The sequence below is a fragment of the Equus przewalskii genome, unplaced genomic scaffold (genome assembly GCF_037783145.1).
Source record: "Equus przewalskii isolate Varuska unplaced genomic scaffold, EquPr2 contig_12237, whole genome shotgun sequence".
NCBI classification, from domain to species: Eukaryota; Metazoa; Chordata; class Mammalia; order Perissodactyla; family Equidae; genus Equus; species Equus przewalskii.
In genome coordinates, this window is record NW_027227011.1 from 43246 (window position 1) to 65214 (window position 21969).

General features: G+C 45.5%; 1 protein-coding gene across 2 annotated transcripts; it reads right to left on the reverse strand.

The window, feature by feature from the left end:
• Positions 1–3139: 3139 nt before the first annotated feature.
• Positions 3140–21969, reverse strand: LOC103541612 (latherin). 2 transcript variants are annotated; one of them, XM_070606752.1, is made up of 13 exons: positions 21399–21969; positions 20764–20990; positions 20086–20253; positions 19314–19538; positions 18097–18311; positions 13514–13627; positions 12185–12329; positions 10433–10537; positions 9356–9505; positions 7528–7609; positions 6833–6896; positions 5572–5651; positions 3140–3373 (listed from the first exon to the last, which is right to left on the reverse strand). In XM_070606752.1, exons 5-12 carry the CDS (start codon positions 18302–18304, stop codon positions 5611–5613), a joined length of 909 nt encoding a protein of 302 aa, XP_070462853.1. In that variant the 5' UTR covers positions 18305–18311; positions 19314–19538; positions 20086–20253; positions 20764–20990; positions 21399–21969; the 3' UTR covers positions 3140–3373; positions 5572–5610. The 2 variants fall into 2 exon arrangements, with proteins under 2 accessions (XP_070462853.1, XP_008506670.1); XM_008508448.2 differs by lacking the exons at positions 19314–19538; positions 20086–20253; positions 20764–20990; positions 21399–21969 and having other exon boundaries at positions 18097–18523.

Consider the following 21969-nt stretch of genomic DNA (forward strand, 5'->3'; position numbering starts at 1 on the left):
TCAAGCGGTTGCTGATTTTGAACTGGATTGTGACAGGAAATTGGGTGAGAGGCTCTGACTCTCCATTTTGGTAATCCAAGTGAGGTTTTTGGATTCCAGATTTGGAGATCTCCCTGATCAAGAAACATTTGGTGGAGGGACCATCTATTTCCTTTCTAGGGAAACAGTGAGCAGTTAGTATTTGCCAAATATTCCGATTACCAACTCATCTTTGCTATCCATTACAATGAGCATGCCATCTTGTTTCTGCAAGTTAAATGCTGTCCCTTGTTCTCTGTTATTCTTATATCTCATCATCCCCATTGAAATCAGGGAGCCCCTCTCAATGCAGCATTTCCCAGGCAACAGAAAACAGCCACCACAGAGCTTTTCAATATTAGAGATGCTCTCCTCCCTAGCGTGTTTCTCAGTTTCTTAGGGAAGGGATTGTCCTTTGGATCCTCTCAGGAAACATAACGGTGGGGGTGCATGCCTTTGCAAAACATACGTCCACTCTAAGGGTCCCACTTCCCTAGGCCTTTGGATTCCTTAACTTACATTAAACCTGGGAAATTCTGGCACTTTAACCTGTTTGAGTGAAGGCCAGTGTTGAGTTCAATTTGCAGTAATCAACACAGTAAACTGTTAAAGCCATTTTCAGCCGTGTGATCTAATATTAAATCCAGAATCTTTGGTAAATGTACCCATCAACTAATTGGGAACAATCCAGTGTTATATTCTATCTTCCTGGTCTATTTAGAATCAATTGCTATAGGTATTACCCATGTCTGCTGATATGAATTAGCTAAACATTGCAATTTTTTAAGGATATACATTTTTTTGTCTTTTATTCTTTCTGCCTGGAGCCTACTGGGATCTGATCCTAGCTATGGGTCTAGTATCAATAAAGAGTTGAGTTGTGTTGGTTGGGATGAGTTGTGAGGAAGATGAGCATCACCTCGCAAAGAAACTGCCCAAGCTGAAGTTATTAGAGAGTATTCAGGGAAGGGAAGGCTAGTCCACTCAGAATTGGGAGGGTGGGACACTTCTGCTCACAAAGGAAACTCAGAATGACTCTGGAATTGAGGATTCTGAGCTTTGAATTCACACAAATGTTCCAATTCCAATTCCCAGAGCCCCAAACCTTCCCAATTAGTGGCTTAACTTTTATAGGAGCAACTTGGTGAGGCTATGGATTTAACTTACACTGGAATTATGTAACCCCATGGTTAAATTTTATTTCTGATTTTCTGTGAGACCAACCTTGCAACAACAAGAAACAAATGGTTCTTTTAGGATCACCATAGAAACACTCTGATTGTCTGGGTGTCATGGAGACTTGTTTTCCGCTTTCTGTAAGTACTCCAGGTTACTCAGAAGCAGCCATCCCATCCCAAGTCCTTGTGGACATCATAGATGCCATAATGATGATGTTCAGCAGCCACCAGCTACCCTAAAACAATTGCTTCAGAAAAGTCCTCCATCACAGTTCAATGACAGGTGCTAATTTGATGACTTGTGATGCCACTGCATGCCACGGGTCACTATCACCTCATTTTTCACTGGGAAAAATGTCTGAGCACTGCATTCAAGCCCAGGGATATGACCAAACTTTTTCTTTAATGCCACTTTGAGAGTCTAGCTCTTGGCCACTCTTGTGACCAAGTACTGTATCAGTCAGGATCTGGTAAAAAAAAAAAAAAAAAAACACACACACACACACACACACACATTTATTTTAAGAAATAATTTAATATAAAGAAAGAGTCAAATAGTACTGGAAGACTAAGAAGGCAAAAGCATAATACTGAATTATCACACACAGTAGCTGTAAGGGGTAGCTATCAACTCTAGGGCTGGGGAACAAAGGGGCTGGAAGAACCTACAAGATTTTAGAAAGGGACCTGGGAAAATTGGATTCAGACTGCTGAGGAGGAGACACTGCTCAGCAGCTTCTAGTAGCTCAGGATCTTGGAGGCTGGTGCAGCATTCTGAAGGGGCATGATAAGGCTGGTTTGGGGAACATTTTAAAAAATCAACTTGTAAAGTCAAACCAACTTTCCCTGATTGAGTGAAGCAGCATTGGCAGGTGATGCTTAGAGGAATATGGAGCAAACAGGAAAGAGGTGCTTTCCTTTCTCTCCTTCAGCCTTGCAATCTCCTTCTAGTAAGGACTATTGGCAGACCCTAGCAAGCAGCAAACCAGCAAAGACGACATTGTCAGGCCCTCCATATCCACGGATGCAGAACCCACACATACAAAGGGCAAAATAAGTGACTTGAGTATCCAAGGATTTAGATATCTGCAGAGGGACCTGAAACCAACACCCCATGGACACCAAGGGACAACTGTATGTGGTTTGCAGCATCCCAGACCCACCATCGCAAAGAGGAGTACAGAAAGATGAGTTTGGAACCAAGAGACAAAAGCTTAATAACCAACACAGTTTATTTAAAAGAGTAAGTGATGTAATGTATCTAAAATGCTCAGAATGCCAGACATGAATCAAGGTACTGATGAGGAAGAAAGAGAGGAGGAGGAGGTGGGGAGTAGGCTGGAGTGGTCATCTAAAGTGCTAATTGCTATTAACTTGAGAAGCATGAACACTGAATAAGGGTTCACTTGTTTTCACCATAAAAGAGGTCATAGATGACCTAGGGCAAGTTCTATTAAGGAGTTGAGGGAAGAAGCCAGATTATCCAAAACCGAGCAGTGGATGACGGTGAGAAAATAGAGGCAGTGAAGAGCAACATATCTTTTGAGAAGTTTGGTGATGCAGGGAAGAAAAATGGGGTTACCAGGGCCAAGATAAATTTTTTCCCATAAATCACAACTTTGTAGGCTGCTCCTGCCTGAGAGTACCTAAAGAACGAGTCCAACACTCTCTCTTCACAGTGAGGAGACTGTGGGCAAGAGTGGGGGGTCCCCAAGGACACAGAACCAGTTCAGAAAACATCTCAGACAAGACAGGAAGGCTAGTTCCTTAGTTTTGGGGAAACTCCAGGCCAGAGTGCTCACGTATTTCTGAGATAAAAGCTAAACTACCCAAGCATCTTCCCTTGCATTCCAAAGTTTTGTCATCATGAACGGACCCACCACCATCTCTAGCTATTGTTTTGCCCCTGCTCACATGACGCTATGGAAGCAGGAAAGTCCACATTTCAGGGCTGCAGAAATTTATTATGTTAAGATTACAGGGAATCAGTACAGGGATTCTGGAGAAGATTTACAGGGAAACAGCCTCCATAGCCAGGAAAGTAGAGGATCTTTGAGTCCAGGGCGGGTAATGAAACTCCAGGCAGTAGTTGAATAATCGACAGGAATATCTACGTAAATGGTGGCCCGCAGTGTGGAGGGCATTCCAGGAAGGAGACCAGCATGCAGGACCTGATTCTGCATGAGATAATCAAGATATTAGTCAACTTTGCACCCGTTCTAAGGAGGCTGTAAGTCAAAGCTGAGAGCTTTCCCCCCTCCCCCACCTCGTTCACACTGGGCCTGCTGTCCACTGTCCATGGTCCTGAACCAAATTTCTGTCCGGACCCCCATCCACTGCCTATCCCTGGATAACAATTTCTGTTCCCTGGACACTCATCAACTAAAATGGAGCCTCCCCTCCCCTTGGCCTATTTCACAACACAAGGATGCAAAATATTACCAGATTCCCTAGTTAATCAAAAGACAGATTTCTTACTTTTAATATTGGAAACATCCACATTTCTAAAACACTTTCTAACCACAACCAAGTATGTCTGTGGACTGAGTATGATATAGGGGCCACAATTTGGGAATTCTTTGATAGAGGGCAGCCTAGCTATTATGGTGGGGATAAAATGACATGCTTTAGGCCTTTAAAAGTTTTCCAGCCGGCAGCAAATTAGCTTAGTTCGAGCTACACTGTCCAATGTGGCAGCCACTGACCACATGTGGATATTGAGCACTTTAAATGCAGCCAGTCCAAACTGAAGTGTGCTGTAAGTATAAAATAAACACTAGATAGCAAAGACTTAGTTTGAAAAGTAGACTGCAAAATATTTCATGAATAATTTTATGTTGATTCCACGTTGCCATGATATTGGATACATTGGGTAAATAAAATATATTACTAAAATTAATATGATGTTTTTTTTTCCTTTTAAAAGTGTCATTACTAGAAAACTCAAAATCACATATGTGTTCGGTGTTATACTTCTACTGGACAGAACTGATTTGGATCATTCCATAACTAAGCTAATCAACCCAAGGACATAGATTCAATAATGATGTTGGCCACTCAGTTTCTTATGTCCCCTGTCACAGACTGCACCTTCTTTGGTGGCTCAATACATCGCATGCACCTTTGTCTTCAGAAAGCATGTGTACAGTTCACTACAAACCTATCCTACCCCCTTGAGGAAGATGCCTCCATCCCCCATGACTCCTACAACCAGTTACCCAGAGCTTCTTCCCATTGTCTAGAGCACCAGGTCCATTCTACCTCCTGTGCATTTGCACATACTATATCCTCTGCTTTCAATGGCTTTTCCCACAAAGAAACTTTTAATCATTCTTCAAAATCCAGTTGAAATTCTGCCTCCTCTGTGAGGCCCTTCTGGAAATCCCCTGGAAGGACTGCTGGGTCTTGCCTCTCCACTTCCACAGAACCTTAACAAGAACACCTTACTGCACATAAAATTGTCTGTTTATTTGTCTTATCCCTTACTAGGTTGGGGGCTCTGGAGGTCAGGGGCCAGGTGTGATTCATCTTTGTAATCCTGGCACCAGGGATAAAACAGGGAATAAGATAAAGTCCTTGCCTTCATGAAGTCTACATTCTAGGAGGGGAGACAGAAAAGAAACAAGTAACATCATAGGAAGTTAGGTAGTAATGAATGTTACGAAGAAAAATGAAGCAGAATGTGGCAGTTGTGCCTTTTTTAAGAGATCTGAGATGATGACACTTGAGCAGAGTGTTTTCAGACAGACCAGTTGCAAATAAATACATATAAATGAATAAAGGCATCTCTTTTTATAGAAATCCTCCTCTTTTTCATCACCAAATAACATCCTTGTAAATATACCTCCTATAACTGAGCTCCTTCCACACTCCAGCCATGTTGCCCTTCTTTCTTTGCTTCAAAAAGGAAAGTTCATTCCTGCCTCAGGACTTTTGCACATGCTCATCCTGCTGCCTGTTATATTCTTCCCTGGGTCTTAGCACAACTCCTGCCTTATCATTCAGGACTCAGCTGAAATGTCTCCTCCTTCAAGAGCCTCTGCCTGCCTATACTCTCTTAATTTGCTGCCTCTCTCTCTGCTCCTACTGCAGTCACTCTCTCTCTCACATCCGCCTACTTTGTTTCCTTCATAGTACCCACTTCCCTCTTGAATTTGGATGACTATATTTACTTCTCAGTTCATTGTTAGGATGCCCAAGAATGATCTGAGCTCCAGGAGAGCAGAATCTTTGTGTTGCCCATGGCTGTATCCCTGGCATCTAGCACACAGTAGAAGCTTACCTGAAATTTTATAAATGAATGAATGACACATTTATAATGACCCTAAAGCCCAGGCACCATCACTAAAGAGGGAAATATGTGCTGGTTTCTCACCAAATTGATACAAATGTGGCTCCTTCACTTTGGGTATACTTAGACGCTGAGGTCAACGTTCGCACGATCCAGTATCAGATCTAGAAGGCAAAATGGATACCTCAGACTGTGGGAATGAGGAAGGATCAGAGAGGCCAAAGGAGTTTCTCCCTGCTCCAGCTGGGGACAGAGCAGTGTCATGGAATGAGCCAAAGGCTTGGAGGCAGGAGGATGGGGCTAGAGTCTCTGTTTTGTCATTGGTTGTCTCTGATCACTTCACCAACAGTTTTGTGTTGCCTCATCCATACATTGGGAGCAACCACTCCCTCCCAAGCTAATCACTTAAGAGCTGTACATTGAAATGAGACAGTGGAGAAAGTTGGCATTATAGCGGTCAGAGTCCCCATTTGCCTGGAAACATCTTCAAAGTGGTGCCTAATATCAGCAGAGCAAGGGTGTTGGTCCAGCTACCCAACTCACATTTACTTTGAGTGAACCTAGGAACCAAGTTTTGGGAGCTTCAAGTCTCATCCAGATTAACTGCCTCAAGCTTCCTACTTCATCAGTAGTGAGCTCCCTGTTAACAGAGGTGTATGGCAGAGGATAGAAAATTGCTTTCTGGGAGAGCCACCTAAAGGAAATTTAAAAAGTCTAACATCTAGCACTTGGTAGGACTAGTGAATATCCAGTGAATGAAGGAAGAGTCCTTTCAATCCAGCAACTGTACTGGTTTTCAGATTCCTGCCAGGGGCCTGAGATGCAGAGATTCAATCTTGCGTTTGTTGCTTTGGGTTCTGGCAGACGTGGAAACTTTGAGTTCTTAGTGGTAGAAACTACTGGAAGGAGGCAGTTTTTGTCTGGGCTGAAGCCAGGCCAATTTTCTGCTCCTAATGCAACATCATACAATTTAGGTGGAGGGTACAGGACTTATTGGGCAGCTTTCCTCCCCCAGAGAAGCCTCCATTTATATTTCAGCTTCTCTTGGCTTTGGACACCAGAATAGAAGTGAAACCAGCATGTACTCAGCTGGTGGTGGAAGTCCAGTGGCTGGTACAGGCACAGCGCTTAACCCTGGGCGTGGCACATAGGACTCCCTCAGCAAATGACAGCTGAGTTTATTAGGATTGCTGTTATTAGGGACCATTCTGCCTCAGCAGGGAAGGGGGTTCTGGTCTGGGAGAAGTGTCAGGGTGAGGGAAGGGGACATGTGATGAAAAGGGTAAAGGAGCAGTCTGAGCTTTCTCCTTGGGTGGTATTGTCCCTTCCCACTGCCGGCACTTACTAATCAGATTATTAACCAGCTGCAGATCCAGGTTGGAGACCAATGAATTAAGGGTAGGACAAAGCTGAAAGACAAGGAAATATGCAAGGGTCAGGAGGAGGACTCTACCAATGGAGCCTAAGTGGTGGTAGTCAAAGTAAGTTCTCCTTCTGAGCCAACCCATTGTAGAAAACAACCAGGTAGAGAGTTTTGGAGGATTGACTGCCCTGGGGTCACACAACAGCTGAGCCATTTGGCAGCTATATGGCTTGGTAAGTCATTGACCCTCTCTGCAACTTTTTCTTTAGTCTGGAAACTGGAGATGCTATTGTTACCTAGAGTATGAGATTGTTAGGAGGATGAGATGAGAAAATTCACACAAGAAACTTAGCACCGTGTCTGCATGCTTAGTGATGTTAGGTGCTAATTTCATGGTTACTTATACTTATTTTACAGATAAGGAACCTGAGTCTTGGAGAGGCTTATCAAATCACCTCTGGTCACATGGATGCTGATTTTGACTTGAAGAATGAAATAATGTCTATGAAGTACTTTACCAGTGCTTGGTTGCAGAATGGGAGCTTAATAAATACCACTTCCTCTCTCTCTAACTCTCCTTCCTGGGAGATATTCCTCCAGTTTATTAAGAGGATCCAACCCACCAAGCTCTGGTTCTCAGACTCAAAAACAGAAGTCATCTGGGTTTGTATACTTACTTCTGCTCCCAAATCCTCGGTTATGAAGTTTCCCAGGGCGTTTTCTATGGTCCCCAAAACAGCATTTACCGGCAAGCTGAGTCTAAATAAAGAGTGAAAGAAGTTGGTAGAACAGATTATTTTTCCCAAACTCTCCTTTCTTCACATTGGTTCTTTGCTCAATTGGGCCCAAGTTACTCAAAGTCCACTCCTTGTTTCCACAGCCCTCCATGACTCGGTCTTGCCCTTCTACACTGACCTACCTCTCAGGGCTCCTTAAAATTAATGTTTCAATTTAAATCACCTCTCCCTCATCACTATTCACATCATTCTCTTTGTGCCTATTTTGTTTCTCTTTCTTGGAATGCCTTCTTCAGCTTCTACCACCCTTTTAGGTCCAGCCAACTGGCTTCCTCCAGAAAGCCCTTCCTGACTGCTCCAGCCAACTCTGAGGTCTCTCTTCGCTGTGCACTTTCCCATTTCTCTGATTATCTAATGCTCCAATAGAAATTATCTCCCCGGCCGGGTGGTCATGCCTTCATGGAAGGAATAGTATAATATCATCTTCAGTTGGGGGAGATGAGAAAGAAGCAGTAAATAGCAGTGTAAGGGTGTCTTCGTGTACCTGACTCAATCCCGAATCCTTATAGTTTAGGGCACGTCTGTCTAATTCTCAGGCAAAGGGTTTGTGTCTTTATCCTATAAGGAGCTTGCATATAAATCAACTAACCTACCACTTCCAGTCTCAAGTCTCATATTTCACTTAAAGGAAGGACTTGTTTTCTTCAACAAATCAAAAGACACGGGAGCAGTATTCACAGAGTTTTCCTAGGGAGAGATGGCTGTGAGTCAAGGATGCCATATCTGGCCTGGTTCTCTCTTATGTTTGAACATGAGAGAAGGACATTACCAGACCTGCAAGGGCTCAGAAAGGATTGTATACTCAGATCTTTCTTGAAACAGTGAGCAACTAGGAGATGAATCAAAATAAAGAATTCATGAATGGAGAAGACAGGGTATAAAAGGGATTGGTGATGACCATTGGATTCAGTTAATTGTGGATTTCAGCCTAAATTTTTAAAAAGTGGTACAAAAGAAGATTGTAAAAAAAGATATCGTAAATTTAGAAGAAAACATTAAAACCTTAGTTAATTAAAAAGGGAAAACCTCTGAAAACAGGTTCTGTGAAGAGGAAACGTCACAGACTAATAAACAAGTGATAAAATCTTTGCTCTCCTGGTAGTCCAGAAATGAAACTAACGGCATCCATGGGACTTTCTATCCACTGAAGAGAAAAGTTGTGAAGATGAGCACAGCTGGTGGTGATTGGATGTGGGGTGGAATTGACGAGTGCCAGCTGGACAGTGTTACTTAGTTCAGTTCTGTTGGGGAGGGTTGAGATAAGTGATTGGGAATGCCTTAACACTATTATATGCCTTAAAACTTAAAAGTTGTAAAACTGTTCATACTTTTTCAGTAGTTTTAGGAATCTACAATAAGGAAACAATTCTATTTTGGGGAAATCTTACTGTACCAAAAGTTTCAGGATTATTTATAATAGCAAAAGATTTGGAAATAACCTAAATGTCAACCATTAATCGAGTGATCCTGCTTTCTTTCTCCTCAGGACTATTCAGTGAACGTCTTTTCATGTCACTGAAATTATTGTTCCTATAATAAATGAAATTTTAAATTAGCCTAAAACTCTATTTGTAAGACACACATCCCCATTTGCACAAAAGGCTGATTTGGGAAGGTATTGTTTTCCTAGTGACATCTTTCAGGTGAGCCCTCTTGGGGGCTTCATCATGATCAGCTGGACACGGAGAGAGAAAGATGGAGAACTCACGGATTTCCAGATTGGAGCTCTATAGCCCTAGGTAAGAGGCTGCAATGCCCAAAGGCGAGTCGGTATTTGCCATCTTCGTCGCTCTCCAACTGAAGCTGGACTCTTATATCTGTCCGCACATAAAGTGTGAGGGGTTCAAGAATCAGGAGCCTGTTGGAGGGAAGAGTTAAGGCTGGTGGGAGAGAACCTCAGAACTTACTACACCCTCATTTGTTTCTAGAACAAGGGTTCCCCGTGTTTGCACAGAAACCTCAATATCACCCTGTTAACATCACTTCCTCATTTTTCAAAAGAAAGTATTTAGGGCTGGAGAATGGGAATGGCTGTCTCTGAGTAATGCATCCACCACTGGTTAAACCAGACAGCTCTGCATTCGGGGCATCCAACTGATACTCACCACCTCTGTCTTGGGGGGCAGTTAGAACGGAAAAGGTTGATTCTATGGATAGCATCCTATCAAAACTGAGAATCTGTGACCTTGGAATGTACTCTTTTAGAGGTCTCGAACTCCACTGCCTCAAGTGCCAGGCTTGAAGTGGAAACAAATGAAGTCGACCAGGGACTAATTTCACAGAGAGAGGTGGAGGTTGTGATGAACCGAAGAATGCCTACCCTCTCTGAAAATACACCATGCAGGCCAAACAAAACATACCTATGGGCAATCACCAGACACATGTAGGCAATGGTGCCAAGGAGTGCTGGGGTCTAGAGCAGGTTCTGTGTTCCTGTCTTGAGTCACATTCCATCAGAGCTGAGTGGGCTCATGAAGTCCAGATAGACGAAGGTGGGGCCTCTCAGGACGAATCAGGGGGAGGACACCTGCTCAAGCCCCTGCTTTCCCTAGAGTGGCCCCCACGCCAGAAGCATTCGCGTACTCTGCAGACTCCCAGTTTTACATGTAGGGTGACTGAGGTCCAGAGAGGGTGGGGATTTTGCCTCGACCACACAATGAGTCTTCCTGAGACTGTGTGGAGATCCTTTAGTTATGGCTGCTTCCCACATCCCTGCACACCTGTGCAAAAGGAGATGGAGCTGTACGTGGAACTTGCTGTTATGTAAAGTAGAGCTGTTACTTACTTTAGATATACGGACAATTCCAATGGTATCCATATGTCGATCCCCTTGCTATCAGGAGAAAACTCAAGGGAGAGTTGAAGGAGTCGAGCGTCTTGCAACTTGATCCTGGGTGAAGAAATACACAACGGGGAAAAGTTGAGGCTCCAGGTGCAGGTGGATCCACCTTTCTGTAAAGGCAGGTCCCCTGCAGAGCAGAAGCTGATTGTATGCAAAGCCGGTTACTCACTTACCAACCATGTAATTTATTGCACAGCTACTATGTGTTATAAGCACTGGGAATACAGCCCTGAGCAAAAAGAAGCTCTTGCCTTGATGCATTCCAGAATAATCCTGTCTAGCCCTTTGACCAGTGCCAAGCAGGCTGGAATAAACGAGTCAGTAAATAATAAGTTAAAGACCAAAAGCCATAGATAGTACATGCTTAGGGAGAGTGTATATGTATAAAACAATAAGCGCAGTAAATGAATACATATCGAATGTGCCAGGTGATAGGTGCTGTGAAGAAAAGGACCTGCAGAATCAGGTGATAGAGGGTGACATTGGCAAGAGTAGAATTTTAGACAGGGGAGTCAGGGACAGCTTCTCATAGGAGAGAACATTTGGGCAGGTTCATGAATAAAGTGAGGGTACAAGTCATGAGGAGAGACAGGGGAAGGAAGGTCCAGGCAGAAGACAGAGCAAGTGCAAAGGCCCTGAGGCTGGAACTTAGCTGGCGTGTTTGAGGAGAAGCAACAGGCTCAGTGTGACTGGTGGGCAATGGGTGAGGGGAGGATAGTAGGAGAAGAGGTGAGACGGGTAATCAGGGCCAGATCTCATGGAGCCTTGTGGGCCAACAATAAGGACTTTGGGTTCGGTTCTGAGAGCGAACAGAGGGTTTGGGCCAAGGAGTTATGGAGTCTGTCCTACTTCTTAGCAAGATTCTTCTGGATACTAGTGGCAGAGAATGGAGAGGAGGAGCTTGAAGTGGAAGCAGGGGGATCCAGGACAGTAAGTCAGGGGGAAGATGGTGGAGGCTCAGACCAGAGGAGGAGGAATAAACGCTCAGATGCCTGGGTGTGTTTCGAAGGCAGAGCTGACAGTGCTTGCTGACACACTCGTACAGGTGTGAGAGGAAGAGAGGAGCCAAGGGCAGTGTCAAGATTTTTGGCCAGAACACCTGGGTGAGCGGAGTTGTCGTGAGCTAAGATGAGCTAGGTGGGGGAGGAGCAGACTGGAGTGGGGATGAGGGTGGGGTTTAGCAGTTGAGTCTTGGACACATTTAGACAAGTGACCTGAGACACTCTGGTGGTCAGATAGCACTGATTATTATGGTTACCACGTTATCATTGTAGAGGATGTTGTTATTGTTATCACCCATTGGAGGCTTAGTGAGGGCAGGGATCTGTGCAAGAATTTTACACATATTATTCACTTAATATTCACAACAGTCCTCTGGGGGTAGATGCTGTAATTCCCCATTCCCCAGGGGCAGAAGTTGAGGTTCAGAGAGAGGAAGAGAGCGACAGTGCTCCCAAGACGATGAGCAGCCATTCTCTTCCCAGACAAAGGGCCTGAACCCCCGCCTTCAGCACCTCCTCAGCTCTTCCCTCCACCCCCAGTGGGGACTTCTCTCAACCAGTGGATTTCAGGCCTTCAGAGCTGGAAGGGCTTTCACTGACGGGAGGATCACTGCAGACTCAGAAATGTGGGTAGACATCTAACCGACAAACCAGGACAGTCTGGACCTGTGGGTGGTGATCAGAGGCCACTCACTCTGCATCGCTGGGCCCCAGGAGAGGGCCAACCAAGATGTTCAGGAGGCCTGTTACTTGATCGAGGATGGTGTTCAATAATCCTTCTAAGTTAATTGCATTCAGGAGAGAAAGGAAGTTCCCGTCAAGGAGTCCTTGGGTCAAAGCTGAAAGACATGGGCCCCCAAAACCCAATTAGACATTTAGATGCCAAAGATTCTGAGACACAACCCTGACCTCTGAGTGTGTCCCACACGCAGCGCTTACTCTTCATCCATCTGGTCTCTCTGGCCTGCTTGGTGCTGGACCAACTTCCAGACACAATCATTCAGCAAAGATTCACAGGGGCCCACTATGTGCCAGGGCCGTGCCAGGGGATGGGCTGCACCAGCAAGAACAGGCAGAGCTCTCTGCCCTCGTGGAGCTGGCATTCTAGTGAGGATGAGGAGAGACTGACGATAAGGCAGTGAATAAAGGGACACGAGGAGATCCGTTCAGGAGATAGGCTGGCTTCAAAACAGTCAGCAGCTAGCTCGGGCTGCACACTGACAGATCAGAAAGGACATCAGCCATAGCTCTGTAGCCTTGTCCTGGGGCTCCTGGGCTATGCCAGGTGTTAACTCTTTGGATTTTGGTTGGTGAGGAGTCTGGAGTCCTGGGGGTGAAGCTGGGGTGGTTGGGGTGATGAGGGGGAGAAACCTGGAGTGTCTCTGTGCAGGGGCTATTTCCCAAGGAGTACAGAAAACAATCTTCACTATTTTAATCACCACAGCCATACTGGTACTTTCTACTGCATGCTATTTCCATCTATGAGAGAACATTAAAAGGCAGAGTGAGGGACTGAGAGTACTGGGTGAGGGTGCTAATTTATGCAGGGAGGGCAAGGATTGTCTTTCCACAGATGGGACATTTTAGCAGAGACCTGAAGGAAGGGAAGGAGCCATGTTGATAGTTAAAGGAAGAGTGTTTCAGGCAGAGGGAATAGCAAGTGCAAGGGTCCTGGGGTGTGCTTAATGTGTTGAGGAGGTTACTGCAGCAGGAGGGCAGTGAGTGAGGGTGGGGTGGTAGGAGAGGTGAGCAGGGACCAATCCAGGTAGGGTTGTGCCCTTTGGTGGTGGGTCTTAATAGATGAAGCAGAGCAAAGGGACAGGAAAGAAGGGCATCTTGGGAGAAGTGGATTAAATATATTAAGGTATCGATGATCAGAACAGCTAATGATTAATGGTGTTAACTGTGTCCCAGGCATTATGCTAACAACGACTTAACCGACATTGGCTCACAGCCTGGACTTCTAGGAGAGGCCTATGTGTCTGGCAAGGTCAAGCATGACCCAAAGGTAGGACAGTCTCACCATCGGTGATCTGGGAAGAAACTTCAGGTGGGATCTGTTGAGCAGAGGACGGGACAAGGAGCCCACAGAGGAGAACGAAGAGGCAGGAGACCTTCAGCATCTTGAGTGATGTCCCTGTGAGGGAATAGGGCAGAGAGGGTCAGTGGTGGGGTCATTCTCTGAGCGGGTCTCCCCAGGGCTTGGATCTGGGGTGGTCAAAGAACTCATGTGGACCCATTCTACAGATGGGGCCACTGAGGCTCATAGGAGACATGCTTCTCCTCATAGTACAGAGCAAGAAACAGAGGGTCCAGCCCAAGGCCGCACAATCCATACTGGTACCCAAGCGAGGTGGACATACACCTTTTCCTGTAGGGACACAGCCTTCTGTAGGCTGCTCACTGCCCCTGTGAGAGGCTGCGCAATGTTGTAGTTACGAGAACAGTCTCTGAATCCCTCCACCTCTTGCCAGATGTGGCATTTAGGGCAAATTCCTCCACCTCATGACATTGTGTGCAGGACATATTCTCATTCCCCAGGGAGATGTTGGTGGTGACGTGCACTGGCTTCAGAGTCAGACGTGCCAGCTCTGCCACCTGCTTGCTGAATAACTTTGGCAACACAGACCCTTAGAGTTTCAGCATTCTTATCTGGAAAATGTGGATGATACGTACCCATCCCTTCTCCTCAGCCTCGTCTTAAGCACTGAGCACAGCACCAAGCACATCAGAAGTGTTCCATAAATGACTGCCGTTATGCTATGAGTTTTATGGTCATGATGATTCTCATTTGGTGATTCAAGGACTTATCTTCCTGAGTGGGTGGGAAACGGTAGGCTCAGCAGCGTGGGCATGTCCCTCTGGCTGAGAGAGGGTTAGTCTAGAGCATGTGGAGACTGTGCTACAGTTTGCAGTGCTTCTGGGTTGGGACCCTCCATTTCCATTATCTGTTCCCTGGGCTGGGATTGGTCCTCAGGACCCTGACGCTCACCTCACATCCCTTGATTGGACAAGGACATTCATGCACTTTTGGTGGGACTTCCTGGGGTTTCAGCCAAATGACACTGCAAACAGCCCTTACTGGGATCTGAGACTAACAGGTAGAAGCTGGCAGGGCCCAATGCTCTCTTTAGACACCTGACAGATTCAGGACAGTCCCTAAGCCCATTCCTGGTCACTAATCCTGTGTAAAGTTACCCTTTTGGTTTAGTATTTTAACTTTGATGGTCTGTTTTTAGACAAGAAGAACAATTAGAAAAAGATACATACAAAGAAAGAAAAAGGTAAATAAAAATCAATCCTCAGAGATAACTTCTGTTGTCTCTTCTTTCAGAAGTTTTTCTTTATATTATGCATACATGCACATGCATTCATGAAACATTATGAAAAACCTCGATTTTCCTGCCATGCTCGCATAGAATTACTCAGTAAAATAGCAACACATCATGACTATCTTGTTACTTCCTTCTCTGCAGAATAGTCTAACGTCTGGATTGACCAATGTTCATTCCATCAGCCTCCTCCTTTTGGCATTTCTGTTATGTGTAGCTTCACGTTATCATTCCAAACGACACTGGGATGATCACACCTGGGATTTTTCCTGACTCACCTGCCACAATACCGACCTAGGAAGCATTTTCTGGGAATACCCAGACCTGAAGTTGTGTTTGTAAGGGTACAAGCATTTCCTGTGTGGAACCTCCTCGTCCTATCCCTGAGCCTCAAATGAGTGGTTACAAAGTCCCACTGAGATCTCAATTCACATTCCAGCTGCAGAGTTCTGGTTTGGGTCATGACAGAGTATTGACTGACCGTCCCACTGAAATCCACTAAAAGAATGGAAATATATAGAACAATGGTTTGAGATATTGGTGAGCAACAATGCAGGTACAATTTGAGAGCCTATTGTTCTTGAGAAAAGGATATCACTCACGGTGAGCTCTGAATTCACCCCAACTTCTGCCTGAGGTCATTTCCCAAATTGCCATATGGGGAAATAGAGTCCAAGCAAAAGGGCCTGTCTTACGGGACTGAGAAGGCAGAAATTGGAATCTGGGGCCTTTAGAGTATCGGGGACTTAAGGAGCAAAGTCTCACAGAGGAAGGTGGCACAGAGAAGGGGCCTTGAAACAGGTGGACAGATGTCCTCAACTCACTGGACTACTCTTCAGCTCTCCTGTGCAGTGTGAAACTTGCAGTACTGTGATTTATAATAAGAAATATATATTTGCTGTTTGTCCCTGTTCCTGGCACAGAGCTCCTCAAACCCTTGGAATTTCCTAAGTGACGAAAGCAGCAAAGGTGTCTTGATATTCCTAAAAGGCCCTTTCAACCACACCTGAGTTTATGTTAATAAGGTGGCTTTTGGAAAGCACCTGAGGAGGAAGGCTCATTGCCAGTGGAGCCAACCACGTGATAGAGGGTTGGAACTTTCCATCCCACTCCCTGAGCTCTGGGGAAGGGGAGAGGGGCTGGATGTTCAATCCATCACCAATGGCCAACAATTTGATCAATCATGACTGTGTGATGAAGCCCCATAAAGTCCCAAGAGGACAGGATTCAGAGACCTCCTGGGTTGGTGAACACGTGGAGATTTGGGGAAAGTTGTGCACCCAGAAAGCATGGAAACCCCAAGTCTCTTACCACATACATTGCCCTACACATCTCTTCCATCTGCCTGTTCCTAAGCTGTATCCTTTTATAATAAACCGGTAATCTAGTGAGTAAAACGTTTGAGTTCTGTGAGCCGCTCTAGTGAAGTAATTGGACCCAAGGAGGGGGTTGTGGGAAACTCTAATTTATAGCCAGTCAGTCAGAAGCAGAGGTGACAACCTGGACTTGCAGTGACATCTGAAATAGAGGGCAGTCTTGTGGGAATGAGCCTTTAAGTATAGAATCTGATGCTATCTCTGGGTAGATACTTTCAGAATTGAGTTGAATTGTAAAACACCCAGCTGATGTCGGAGAATTGCTTGGTGGTGCGGGGAAATTCACACAGTGGAGCTGGTGTCAGAATCATTAGACTTTAAGACTAGAAAACATTCATCAGAAAGCAGCAGCTGAAAGTTAGAAAGCTGAGCAGAGATTTCAGCATCTCTGTTGCGTGGTGCTGGGGAGACACTGGTTAGAGTTCTGGTTGGAGTTCAGACCCCACTGAGATGACACCTTGAGCTTTCAGTTGACAACCAGAAGACTGCTGTGTTCTGGGAGAAAGGACTATGCCCCAGAAATAAAGGGTCCTCCTGAGGCATAAGAACAAAACCACAATAATTCCACCCTAATAAAACAGAAATCTAAGCCTCAGCAGGATGAAAGCAATCCACTTATACCCTATCTTTCTGCTATCTCCCTTCCTCCTTGGAAAAAGACAATATCATTCAGAGCCTCTACAATTTTTCATCATGATGTCCAGCATCTAATAAAACCTTACAAGGCATTCTACAAAAAAAAAAAAAGGACAAATGAACTAAAATCCAAGAAATTAAAATACACAATATAACAGACCCACAGGTGATTCAAATATGCAAATATTGAGCAAACAATAGGGCAAGCAGCCCACAGACAATGAGAAGGAGGCCTGAGACCTTCCACATCTTGGGGTAGGACCTTTGCGGATCCCAGGTAAATAGGGTCTGTTTCAGGGCCACTCTGGGAGATTCTCTACAGAGCTGAAGGAGTTTCAGGGGGCGGGGAACCAAAGGACTCATCTAGGCTTCTTTCTACCCACCCCAATAACCATTTTACAGATGGGAAACTGAGGCTTAGAGTAAGTTACGCTTTTCCAGAGGCCACCTATAGTTAGTGACTGAAACTTGTCTCTCCTGCCTTTTAGTTGTGTATACTTATCCCGCGCCTCACTAAATAGAGTTACTATAAGGATTCAACAAGCATTTTGAAAACTGCTTAGCCCAGTGCCGCTAAATGGGAGTTAATTTTGGATGGGCAAATTAACATTTCTCTTTATCCCTCCGTGGTCCTGATAGTGCCTTTGGAAGATTCACAGACTAACACAACCTGAAGAAGAGTGTGGCCAGAGGGCATCTGTGGATGCCCAAAGAGTGCTGGGAGTCTATACTAAATCCTTGCAAGAGCCCTGTCCTATGAGACAAATATTGATACCCCTATTTTAAAGAGTGGAAAATGGAAGGTTGGAGAGCAAAGGGCACTTGTCCATTCTTCCCTCTTTCTTTACAGAAACTTTTTATTTTTGAGGACAGAAATGGGCCTAAGAAAGAAGCTTTCTTTCCCAACCTTCTTTGCAACCGGGGAAGGTGTAGGCTAAGGCTTCTAAAAAAGTTCTTTAAGGTGGTCGGACCCAGCTTTTGTTTTCTTCTCCTGCTTTTTCCTGATTGGATATCAGACATGATGTTTGGATCTCAGCAGCTGTTTTATCAGCATGAAGATCAAAGCCACAACCTGGGGTAGCAGAGGGAAGAGCAGTGTAACAGCCTACCTGTGGATCTCTCGTCATTATTTAAGCCACTATTTTTCACGTTCTGTGCTAGAACCAATCACCATTTGCAACCGGTACATTTAACAAAATCTTTACTATGGTTTGGCATCTGGTAAAAAGGCAGGTTGCAGAGTGTCATTACATTGTGCTCACCTGGATTTCTCCTGTGTGCTGTAGAGATGCCCTGAGTCTCCGTCTGTTGATTCCCGATGGACTCTGCAGTGGGGCAGACTTTATAAATGGCAAGTGACCTCGTTGTTGGGGGAGATGTGGCACTGGATGATGGACAGCCAGGAGACTGAGGAGAAGCCCTCGTTCTTACCACGCCCATCCAACACCTCCAAAGCAAACATTCTTGCATAGAAGGCCTGGGGGCATTAAAGGAGCAGGGACTCACTTTAGCCACTTGACGCATGTGTCAATAACATACTTCAAACTGCAGTCATCAATGTCACCAAACGCAGAGCTGTGGAGAACCTGGAGAGCACTGAGAGAGTGGCGGAGGGCACCATGTTCGTGACTCATTCACCTTCCAGTCCTGTTCTGAGCTGGTTTCCTCATCCGCACCCTGAGTGAAGTGGACCCAGGGACTGTGAGGGAGGAAGCCACTCAGTCTGCCCTGCGTGGAGGTGAGGGAGGGGGTGTCTTATTCAGGGAGCCTTGAGTTCTAGCCTGACTCCACTCATTCTTGCTGTTTGACGCTGGATAGCTCCCATGCCCTTTCTGGGCCTCGGTTTCCCCATCTGTAATAACAATAGCTGACATTGACAGGCAATTTTCACGAATGCTTGTGGAATCCTTCTAGCATCCTTATGCTATAAAGATTATCCTTAGTCCCATTTTACAGGTAAGGAAACTAAGACTCAAGACAGGAAACATTTTGCCCAAGATCATAGAGCTAGTCCACAGCAGAGTCAGGATTGGAATCCAGTTCTGCCTTGTGCTGAAGCTGGTAGCCTTGACGCCAGATCACATACCCCTCCTCAGAGCTGACCCTCCTTGTTGAGTGGGAGTCTCATTCTCTATGGCGCTCACAAGGCGTGTTCCTCGAGGCCCCAAGGGCAAATCCTCCCCATCATGTGCTCCAAAAGCCAGGACCCACTCAAGCCTTAATTTCAACAATGTATTAAAAGATGTATTTCAGATAATTCAAATAATCCATGTTTCTAAAGGAATATTTTTAAAATAAAGAAATGTGTAAAGAAAGCACTCTCTCTATCTAGAGATAAAGCCTGCCAACCCTGTGGTTCATTTCCCTCTAGTCTGTTCTGCATGACTAGATACAGACATAGATGTCGACAAACGGTCAGCCAGCTACCTCTTCGCGGCAGCTCCTCTTGAAGGAACAACTGAGCTGTATACTTCCTTACCTGCCGCGTCAAGTGATGCAACCATTCTGGGGAATTGTCAGCCAGTCCCACGGACTCACGCCATGGGGGCTGTGTCATGCTGATCTCTCACCAGCCGTCCCTAAATGCAGCCCAAGTTCACTGTCTACTCAGTGTTTTCCTGGAACGTCCTGGCCCTCCTGCCTCAGGACCTTTGCTCAAGCCGTTCCTATGGCCTGCCTGGAAGATAGCAAATGCTCCATACATCTGTGTTAAAAGAAAGAATGAGTGAATGACCCGTTCTTTGAAGACTTGCTCTAATCTCCCCCTTACTGAGAAGCTGTTACACATTCCCCTGGTAGAAGTTGGTCTCTCTCTGACCCCAAAGCTGACATTTGCCCCCACTATTCGGCCATAGGTCTGAGGATATCAGCTTCTGCCCCTAACTTGTCAGCTCTTTGGGGCTGTGTCTAAGTCTTTCTGTCTCCCCAGGCCCTATGCTACATCTTTGCACATCTCTCATTTCGTCCTCTCCTAGCCGTCTGAGGGTGGATGTTCTAACACTCACATTACGGGCAAAGGGGCCGTGCTCCGAGCAGCTGAGCAACGTGCCCCGGCCCCTGAAAGGGCCAAGATTCACACCCAGGAGGCAGGCCCCAGAGCGGAGCTCTGAACCACAATTCGACTTCACGCAGTCCGTTTTCTACCTACTGATGCGTGTTAGACCCACAGTGCCACTCTAACTCGGTCATTTGAAAGCAGGGGTTCCCAGCAGACGTTTCAGCTCAACCACCCCTGAAACGTCACTGCATACCTCCTCTTTGTAGAACGAGAACAAGGAAGGCCAGGAGAGGAGGCTGAAAGGGCAGGCAGGGGACAGGTTCCAGGGCAAACACAAGGCCAGGCTTGGAGTCTTCACTCTGGGAGGTTTTCTTTTGTGATAGACTTTATTTTTTAGAGCAGTTTTAGGTTCACAGCAAAGCTGAGCAGAAGGTACATAGAGTTGTCATACACCTCCTGCCCCCACACCCACGCAGCTGCCCCCGTTATCAACATCCCCTCCCAGAGTGGGGCATTTCTTATTGTGATGAAACCACACTGACACATCATTACCGCTCAAAGTTCATATTTTACATAAAAGTTAACTTTCGGTGTTGTACGTTCTATGGGTTCGGAGAAATTATAATGTCATGTGTGCGCCACTGTAGCATACAGAATAGTTTCTCTGCCCTAAAAATCCTCCATGCCCTGCCAGTTCATCCCTCCCACCTCCTCACCCCTGATCTTTTTACTATCTCCTCAGTTTGGTCTTTTCCAGAATGTCATATAGTTGGAATCATACAATACGTAGCCTTATCACTTGGTCTTGTTTCACTTAGTAATATGGATTTACAGTTCCTCCATGTCTTTTCATGACTTGATGGCTCATTTCTTTTTAGTGCTGAATAATATTCCATTGTCTGGATGGACCACAGTTTATTTATCCGCTCACCTACTGAAGGACATCTTGGTTGCTTGCAAGTTTTGGCAACTATGAATACAGCTGCTGTAAACTTCCATATGCAACTTTTTGTGTGGACATAAGTTTTCACCTCCTTTGGGTAAATATCAAATATTGTGGATCGTGCGGTAAGACACTGTGGAAATTTTGATCAGGGTTGTGACGTCCAGATCCATAGGTGCCATTATCAGCACAGCTGCTCGCGTTAGTAGCCACGTCTGCAGGCAAAGGGTCATTTGAATGGGCGAGTGTTAACAGGGACAAATGTTGACTTTGCCTGTCATCTCTGGATAGGAGCCAAAGAGAATCACTTTGTTTCCTCTTCTGCAACCTAAGTTGATGTCTGGCTCCTTCCTGCAACACTCTCTCCCTCCCAAACTGAGGGGGGCAGGATGCAGGCCCCTGAGCCATCAGCCCTGGCCCTGGCACCTAGTCTGGGGGGCTCAGGATGATAAAAGCTCAGCATGAGTGAGCCCCAGGAGGGACTTCTCTGGCTGTCCCTCTCTCATGAGCACCCCTTCCATGGAAGCCACTCTCTCTTCCTGTCTGCAGCCTAGCTGCCCATGCAAGAGCTCCTCCCCTGTCCCACCTGGACCAGTCACAGCCTTCATGTCCTTTCAACCCACCCGACACATCACCAGCACGAGGAAACTTCCAGAACCTGAGAGCTGAGATCGTCTCTCCTGGTTCTGAAACCTTTCATGTCTTCTTAGCACCTAACCCAGTGGTTCTTAGAGTGGGGTCTGGGGGTTCCCGAGTCCCTTTCCAGGGGGTCTGCAAGGTCCAAACAAATACTAAATTAATACAAATACAGTATTAGCCTCTTCACTCTCATTCCCTCACAAGTATTGAGCAGAATTTTCTAGACACTCCACGACATGGGATATTGCAACAGATTGAAAGCAGAGCAGAAGTGAGAATCCAGCTGTCCCCTCTGTCGAGCCAGTCATTACAGAGATTTAAAAAAATTTAAAGAGAGCCATCTTCTCACTAATGATGTTTTTGGAATATAGCATTATTTTTCATAAAAACATGTCATTTTTTAAAAAATGCAATGAGTTTATTATTGTTATTTTTAAAGGAATCAGAAAGAGAGATTTTTAAAACTTCTCAGGGTTAGTTTCTTTCATGGCAAATATCGATGGATGGAATCCATAGAGACAGAAGTTCTCTGAGGTCTTCAATTTTTGACAGTGT

What these genes read in the sequence shown, in the direction of transcription:
- LOC103541612 (XM_008508448.2), bottom strand. Translation starts at nt 18,358, where the DNA reads ATGCGTCAAGTGGCTAAAGTGAGTCCCTGCTCCTTTAATGCCCCCAGG. An exon ending in GAATTGTCCGTATATCTAAA is followed by an intron (nt 9,506 to 10,432) that starts GTAAGTAACAGC and finishes TCCCTCCAACAG; the next exon opens with GCTCCTGATTCTTGAACCCC. An exon ending in CCGAGGATTTGGGAGCAGAA is followed by an intron (nt 6,897 to 7,527) that starts GTAAGTATACAA and finishes CTTGTCTTTCAG; the next exon opens with CTTTGTCCTACCCTTAATTC.